Here is a 9,240-nt window from a genome sequence, read left to right as displayed (position 1 = left end):
GTAATGTTAATTTTACCTGTGATTCTTTGAATAAACCAGCACGTTTTTTTTATATATCCAAGTGGTCCGCCTCGTCTCTCTGAGTTCCTGGTTAAAAGAGCTGGAAAATAGCTTACAGTAGCTAAAAACATTCTCACACGACCTCTAGTAACATGTCGTGACTTAAACATAAGAACATATTATGGCTAAGGCTACAGTTATACACATCATAATAATAATATTAAACACCCTGTCTGCTGACAGTCATCAACTCTTCTCTCTAGTTATCCTTGACCAGATGTAGCCTGTAGAAACTCATAAGCATGACTAAGCATTTAACAGTCTAACTAGACATCCTATTTCCACTTAACATTTCTAATACATAAAGTATCTATCCAATATCTATCTGCTAAAAATACCTAACAAGTCAAATACTGTGACTATTACAAGAGTGGTTCAAAAGGTTACATAGCAGGAGAACTCAAATAGTAACAAGGTCATTTATCAGTTTAGATCAGTTGGTATCAGATAAATGTTCCAAACCTTAGGTAACAGTAAATGCTTTCTCAGCCTTTGTAACCCAAATGAATCAGCAGATACTGGTGATACTTTAAACCTCTGGGCCAGCTTAGAATAATTGTCTAAATGTACATTATATTAACAAAGCCCTGTTAGCATTTCATTATAGTGAGAATGTAGATCACACATTAAAAAAAAGGTATGGCCACAGTAAAAGCTGTTTCTGGCTCCCTCAAGTGCCAGGAATAAAAAGCATGTTTCTTTATGGAATGCAAAATACATTTACATCAAGTGTTGCTATGTGAGTTCTTGTACAAGAAAACAGAATTATTTACAGGATTTCATCAAAAAGTTGTGATTTTGTGAATGTGATATAAATAGTGAAAGAGCTTGATGAGGCCTGGTTGTAATGGATTGTTGTTGATTGAATAGTTTGTTTTGTAATTCTATTCATGTGAAAAAAAGACCACCCAGTGTCTGTCTGTCAGAAGCTGGACAAGGGCCTGTATCCAGACAAAATAGCCAGGAAGAGTCTCACTGCTGAGCTCAGATGCTTTTAATAGAAAGGACAGAGAAACATACAGACTGCAGTGTTTCTCCTCATCTCTGCACAGCTCTGCCATTATAGCACAAGACTGATGGCTGTGTGTTTATTAAAATGTGCATAAATGATAATGATTGGGCTGGTGCTGTATTTCAGAAATAGAATGTCTATTTCTATTATAGTGGAAGCTCTTCTCCAGTCACAGCTGCCTTAAACCACCTATGGATCTGAATGTAATTTACTTACATAGGGCCACTTTTTAATGGTGCATTGAAATCATTTTATCATGTTTTCCCTGCATCTGAACAAGTGGTCTTCAGTCTAGAAATATTTCTTTTAGCAAACATGTTGTTTGAACCTCAATGTGCATTTTCCTCTGCTTTCTTCTTCCTCATGTTCTGTGGATGGAGAGGTCACTCAGGCCTTTTCAACTCACTCAGCAGTATCATGTTAATGACCCATTAGTGTCCACAGAAACCTGCTGGCTGCGACTGGAAGACTCCAGTCTGAGTGTTAGGGTGGGGCAAGGATGGAGCCATCAACATGTATAGTGGCTACCAGTGTTAATGTGGAACAAAGTGTTAAGATGGTGCAAGCTGGGCAATGGTATTGACATTACACAGAGGACTGGGTGAGTATTCAAGCACTCGGTCAAACCTGCTGTCTGTTGGGACCTCTAGGTCAGATTCAAAGATTTGTGAAGGGCTCAAATTGTTTTGGTGGCAGTGATGAAGATTAAATTCATTTGAAGCATAAATATATAAAATTTGACAGAACTTTGTGTTCACAACAAAGATCTGCAGTTTTATCAGGTGCTTTATATTCAACTTCTTTGTAATTTCTGGCAAATGCTTTATTGTATAAAATGTACAAAAAGGGGGTTTGCACACTCACTTCAATGAGATGTTTTCTTTGTGGTCACACATCAGCACAGGGCTGAACAGGAGGGCTATGCTGTCTTCAGCATGCAACAAAACAAAATGACTCATTGACATGCAAGACTGTGCAAACCCTCTTTTTTGTGCTCTGGATACTGACTTTGGTTATATGCACCACAATTTGTGATTGAAATGCCCTTAGCCTCTATTGTATTGTTTTGGTTGTTGACAAAAGTCTCAGCAATGTATATCAATATGGCAAAATACCATGTTTTATGTGATTTGAGTGAATGGATTTGTTAAAATAAATGATTGTGATTAGAACAAGGCTGGAAAGTCAGACAGAAGGATAATTAAAACAAAGTCATTATCAGGCTTTGTCTAATGTGTCAGCAGAGTGCTCTGTTTTATATTGTTGCTGTTATGAAACTTCTCACAATATCTACTGTGCACTTAGGGGATGTGAAACTGAGGATGCTCAAAACCAAATGCAAGGCTGCCACTGTGGAATACCATGAGCTGCAATTCATTATTCATCAGTGATGCAACTACAGGGCTTTTTGTAGCAATACACTTACACATTTATGTATCAGAGAGGCATGATTTATTACTGAATGTTATTACACACACAAAGGAGCACAGAGTTTATTGCTGTCGTAGCACTGGACCACAAATACAAAGTGTGCAGTCTTCTTTCTTTTTAAAACAAGTCTCAGTTAAAACTTTAGACTCTCCACATCTAACAGCATTAGGATTATTGGTTTCAGGTGTGTTTATCTCACTCACTACAAAGGTATGTGCTCTGTCTTAAGAAGAAATTATTTAAAAAATTATGTAATATGAATACAAGATGTGAGCAAAGTCCTGAGATGCTGATGCAAGAGCGCCAAAAACTAGCAAGTAAATCTTGAGTTAAGATTACAAACTTTCTGACCTAATATTTATCGAGGCAATACATTTATTTATATTTTGATTTACAAAAGCTGAATTTACAGGCCATTTTAATAGTGGAAGGCTATGGTGAAAACATGCAAGTAGCCCTAGTACACAAAAGACTATTTGTTACACAAATAAATGTCAGTGTGGGTATTTTCATTTCAGAAAACCATTTAAACATCATATCTTTGGAGGTGAGCATAGTGAAGTACAGCTGGCCTTACACTATTAAACAAAGGTGTTTTCCCCTAACAAAGCTTCTTGCTCTAATTTTCTCAAAGTAGCAGAGAATAAGCAGCCTGGATGTTCACATTGTGAACTGCAGATGGCGCTCCAGATCTCAGATGGGAACAGGAACCTGCTGTTGTCATGGTTTCAGGTATCCTGGAGACACAATACTGGATGCTAATTGGTGGAAAGAGACCAAGAGGCAGACGCTGTTGCTTCCTCTCTCCGTTTTGGTTTTTAGCTGTATCTCTATATTTAGCCTGACCTGTAAAACAGAACACTATCATTTACTCCAACAGACAAATATTATAAGATAGACAAAGGCAAACTGAAAAAGCAAACAATACAAAGAAAATGAGTGAACATATGAGTTTAGAAACATAAAAGAGTAGTAGTACTATGCACAAGGTATGTATCACATTGCTTTTTGGCTTTTCTTACACTATTTCTTATACTTTTATATTTTTCATGTGACTTCAGTAAAGTAAGTGCCTAATCCAAAGTCTCAAATCATTTTATCTGTAGTATACTTATGTATCTAAAACTGCTCCCGAACAAACTGCCAGCATCTCTCTTGTTGTATGACTGTGTCTATCTCTGACAGTCTGTCTCTCTCTCTCCTCCTTATTTGGAGTTTCTCAAGGTTATGCAAAGGGTAATCATCACATGACTTCACACTGCACAACTCATGTAATGTTATGTATGCCTGATAAGGTGTTGTTATACAACCAGCGGTTGGTTTTGGGGCATGTATAATGTCTCCCTGTCCCTCCCACTTCCAGCGTTTTAACTGCCACCTCTACTTATATCACAGACAGTATCATCACCCAGCTTATTAAAATCGTATTCTCTGCCACATCACAGGCAACCTCATCCCAGACAATGCTGTTTACAAGAGGGTTCAGCCATTTTATCCTGATAGCTTGGCACTGGCATCAGTCATACAGCCTGCATCTGCTTGCATGGAATTAAAAGAGCTGTTATCCAAACCTCCCTGGAACACACAGGGAGTTTAAATTTAGATGTTGGACAGCAACAGCAGCAGGTACCCCAATAGCTTTTATAACTAAGCAGGCACAACTAAAGCCCACTAATAAATAGCAGCCACTTGATTGGTAGTGATAAAGGACTCATGTCTCTTGACGTATCCCAGTGCCTCCGGTCTGCCACCATGCAGCTGAGAGTTGTGTTACTTTGGATTAAGCTCCTGTATTGTGTTACCTGCCTTTGTCTCTTGACTATTTATGTAATGATGGTCAAAATGTCATTGTTTCCATATTGAGAAACTAACATTTGTGGCTCTTTGTAATCACTGGAGACTGTTGGGTAAAGTTAAATGATGAAGGCTAAACAACTGTACAATCCCCCATTTAAAAATATACTTTGTTTAGCACCTTTCAACAACGGGCAATTTACAGGTACTTACTCTGGCATAAAAGACATCAACACAAGGCAATATAAAAATACATAACTAGGGTTTTAAAAGAATACATTAATGTAAAATATGAGAAATATGAAAAAATAAAGCAGGATTTTGGCTACAAACCCCACAAATATTTCTTAAAGACATTTATCAAAGGCAGTCCAGTTACATGAGGAGGTTGAATGTACTGTTGTGATGTGTCATGTTGAACAACTGCCCGTCTGCTGGCTGGGGAAGCCGGGACCACAACAATTAGACGTTGTAGATGAGCTTGTTTCCAAAGTGATCAATGAAAAGTTAATGTGGAAAACAAACAACTAGAGAATGCTTATTGTGATCTAAAATGGGCCACAGGGTCACTGTTTACAAGACGTGTAACTTGACGAAGTGGAGGCTCATCCTCAGATGGCTGTAGAATATAAAGTGAAAAACTGCATCATAATCCAGTTTTTGAAGATGCTGATAATCCAGAGAATGTGCTGAAGTCTGAACCTGATTATCATTGTCCAGAGGGAGCTACTGGTTAGATTTTGCAGCCGATGCCTTTGTTTCAAGTCTGTGCAAAGCAGAAAATGGTTGGCTGTTTTCACTGTGAACCCACAAGCAGAGATTTTAAATTATGAGGAGAGCGCTCTGGAAAATGTGGATGATTGCACAAAGCAGCACCTGGGTTCTTCCTGGCACATTTTAATCTGTTTTTTAATAAAGAACTTATTGAGAGCTGTTATTACACCACACACACATCCCCTGTGGGGCTGCAGTAAGAAGGAAATTGATCTGTTTCATCTCAAAACAGAACTGAACCAAAATGGATGACTGACTCAATGCTGTCGAGAATCATCAATTGTCTGCCAGAAAACTGTGGTTATAACTGAGCTAAATAAACTTTCGTGAAGGTATTTTTCTGTTTTCTGTATTGGTTGTAAATGAAGACAAGAGCACTGCTCTGCAGGCCATCGGTATTCAAAGTAACCTGTCTATCTCAGCTTGTGCCAACAGTAGAACATTAAAGCAAAGATGCTCCCCCTGTTTAATTTGAGTGCACTGACCAGTGTGCCCGCCATTTATCACCAGTTTTTTCATGCCTTGCATTTACAAAGGAGTTTAATTTAGGATACAATGATTATTAATTCATGTGATACTTGTATGTGTCTCAGCACATCAGGGAGCAGCTCTGAAAGGGAGCGCAGATTCAGCCTTTGATCGACGCTTTTATTTGATGTGTTGTGTCTTGCTGTGGTAGAAACTGGGATCTGCATTTTGAACAGTGGGCCAAATGAACCAGGTGCTGGATTTGTGACAGTTTTCACAGAGAGTCACACACAGTTACAAGAAAGAAACAAAAAGTTAAGACACACCACTGTACTGGGTGTCATATTCCTTTATTAGCAAACACCAGCCCTGAGCATGAGGAGCTAGAGGAGTGTAAAGAGGTTTAAGGGGGTTAGGGGTTTGATGAGTTTCCTGTACCAATTCTTTTTCTTTGGAGCAAGTTTGTTCTTCAGCTCTTCCAGGTGAGTCTTCATAGAGCTCTTTGTTGTCTCCCACTCCTGCTCTATTTTCTGCAGGGATTTCACCATCTCCTCCAGGAGGGAAGATTTCTCCTGCTGCCATTCTTTAGCTCTTCTTCAGTTTTGTTTTGTGCAGCCAGGAGACTGTCATTTTCATTTTGCAAATACTTAACCTCAAACACATAGGAGGCTTTTGATTCCTCCATTTCCTCCAACAGGGAGGTTTTCTCCTGCAGCAAGTGGGGGTCCTTAGTATCTAGAGCTTCTGCCTTTCTGAGGACAACATCAATCTTTTTGGTCTCCACTCTATGTTTCTCCATCTGGGCTTGTTGTTGGGCCTGGGCTGTTTTTGTGGCTAATGTCTTTGCCTCCAATATGCTTTCAATTAGGTCTTTTTCCTGCTGCTATTGGAGCCGTTCGTTCTGCCCCTGCTCTTTTAGCTTTTTATCACGTGGATATGCATTAGGGCACGGATTCCAATTACAACTAGTCAAATATATTTGCTTTTTAATGGGCTGTATCAAACTGTTAAAATTAAAGTGTTAAAGCACTGGTAACCACAAAAACCCAGTGTTGCAATTTGATAATGCTTTTATAAAATCCTCTAAAAACAAACAAAATTTCAGAAAGTCATAATTTTCTAGGTCATAAGCTAAAACAGTCTAAAAAAAGAGCACACATTTTTTACCTCAATAAAATGAATTATTGGGTTTCAGAGGGTTAACACATCTGTTTTTAGAGTGTTGCTGTTCATAGTGGGAAAGGTTGCTGCTAGTTTTATGTGGTCCCTGTATCCCAAAATGTACTGCACAGGTGTGCAAACAAACACAGCAGTGAAAATGCCATACAAGGAAACATAAACCCTGCTGAGTGATGATTGAATGACTTATATTTGTAAGCAAATAAACGGTACCTTATGGAGAGTCACGGGTTTTAAGGGTTGTTTTTATTTTGTTCATGGGATACATGTTAAGAGGTGACATCATGGCCAAGCTACCAATACGCACCAAATACTGCAGAGCGATGTATTTGGTGTGTATTGGTAGCCTCTCTACAAAACGCTGAGCCAATGAATCTGCAGAAGAAGCAGCGCCAGGAGCCAATGACTGATTTGCCGTCACCAGTCTCCGGTTGCTATTTGTGTCAGGCAGCGCACTGCTGCTGCGTCAAGCTGAACACAAACATTCACAATGAGACCGGATGTTAGTTGGTTGACACCGCTTTAAAAATCTGCTAATGGGAAAGAAGAAAACAGTCACCACGTAAACAGGCAGTTAAGACTGCTATGTACTACTGGCTGAATTTCAATAAAGGTGCTTCAGCCTGTTCTCTAGCTTTGTTTGCTAACTGATACTATTTGACTCAGAAAATGGGTAATTTATATGGACTCTTCAAAAAGATTAATTCTTTTCCTACAACAACATCTGATATAGTGGTGATAATTAAATTTGCAGAAATGTAAATCTCTTAATAATATAATTAGTAGTGCAAATTCCTTCTGAAAGCACATATGAAATAATCCTGTGATAGCTGATGAGGTTCTGATATGTTGTTAAACTATCAGAGCAAAATTCATGAGCTCATAGTAGAAAAGCTATAATGACGGCATGAATAAGATGATAATGATTCATGAGAATTTTGGGCCATTTTATCTCTCCTATAGGACGTCTTCACTTGCCGTGCTTTTATTTAGAAGACCACAACCGGAAGTGCGAGATTATATAACAGGTGTGTCGACACAATCTAGTTTCCAGGGTGGATCAGAAATTGACGTTTCTCTCTCTCGCTCTTCAGTTTCAATTCAGTCATATCGTAGCGATCTGGCAGTCGGAGGTACATGCGTCTTCTAAGTAGAGAGACATCAGCATCTTCTGAGGCCGTTTTGTAAGCTCTTGAAAAGACCAGAAGATCCGGGGGAGTCGTGCGCCAACCAAAAGTAGCCAACGTATCGGTAAACGAATTGCAGCGACCCCGCAAACACACAGAAATGGACGAAAAGGCGTTTACGAAAGAACTCGATCAGTGGATCGAGCAGCTCAACGAATGTAAGCAGCTCACGGAGGGACAAGTCAAAACACTGTGTGAAAAGGTGAGATGTTAAAAAAAAAAAATCACCCTTTAACTGACTGTTAGCGGCTTCTCTCGCCTTACCGCCACCTTCCAGACATTCTTAAAATGGCGTCCATAGTGTACATTTCACTGCGCGGTGCGTACATTTGACCAACACTTTTTTTAGGTTACTTACACCGCTGCCCGTTAAAAATGTGTGGTGATTATGAATTATATACCCAGCTTTTTCGGTTACTATGGGTTTAATGGTCAGGTAGGGTCATATTTATTGTAAATGTGTCATAGCACATTTACAGTCCTGACCTGTAGCATTTTAGCTAGCTGTGCTAGTAAAGGTCCATTAATGTGGCTGACCGGCTAATTACTGCGCATTATGTCTCATGTTATCTGTAGGTAAAACTACGTGGTAGAAAGGGAAAAGGTCAGTGCATAAAAATATTTCAAAGAGTAATGCGTTTCAGTCTTTCTGTACTGCAAGACCTTATATAATATGCTACAAATTCAAGCCATGTAAAGGCGACGTTAGGTGTATATACTGCTCAGTTAAAATGTGGGTGAGCTAAGGTAAAGGTGGTTTAACGTCCTCTGTTCATGTATAGATAGATGACAAATGAACCGAAAATCTCAGCTAAAGTGAACTGAACTGAATCTGCTCAGACCACATGCTGACCTCCAGCTCTAATGTCTGGGCTTTAAAGGAAAACGTCATCCATTAACTCCTAACACATTTTTTGGTTGTTTATTTTGCAACAGCCTTTTAAAATATTTTTATCTGGTGAAAACTTAAGGTCTCCAGAAAGTCCTACAACCCAAATTGCACTATATCTTGTCGCTGCCTTATGTCATGGTCTATTAACACTTCACTGGAGAAATTGACACCTGTCTCTCATTGGATGTCACTTTTGGAAGTCCCGACTGAAGCAAAACCTGATGTCAGTTTATGATGAATTTGCTTTTTGGTATCCTAGTTTTCTTTAAATTCAAATTTGTGTTAAGTTTAACCCCGACATTGGAGACTAAATTTGGAGTGACGGTTTTTAATTGCCTTTTTCCACATCTGTTTTCCTTTCTATACCCCCTCAGCTCTTAAGCGCACTACTATGTTTGGAGTATAGTTGGCTTAATGTTAAGGGCACATAATTCTCATGTGGC

General features: G+C 39.0%; 1 protein-coding gene across 1 annotated transcript in view; it reads left to right on the top strand.

Moving 5' to 3' along the window:
* Window positions 1-7,724: 7,724 nt before the first annotated feature.
* The window catches only part of ppp2cab (protein phosphatase 2 catalytic subunit alpha b), a 10,780-nt gene continuing 9,264 nt past the window's right edge, over window positions 7,725-9,240 (top strand). The window contains exon 1 of the mRNA XM_020611981.1: window positions 7,725-8,107. Within this exon, the coding sequence (XP_020467637.1) occupies window positions 8,006-8,107 (102 nt within the window). The 5' untranslated portion in view covers window positions 7,725-8,005. The remainder of the gene's footprint in view (window positions 8,108-9,240) is intronic.

This window comes from Monopterus albus, unplaced genomic scaffold, assembly GCF_001952655.1.
Source record: "Monopterus albus unplaced genomic scaffold, M_albus_1.0 scaffold119.1, whole genome shotgun sequence".
NCBI lineage: Eukaryota > Metazoa > Chordata > Actinopteri > Synbranchiformes > Synbranchidae > Monopterus > Monopterus albus.
Note: the sequence above shows the minus strand (reverse complement) of the source record. Positions and strands in the feature narration are given on the sequence as shown.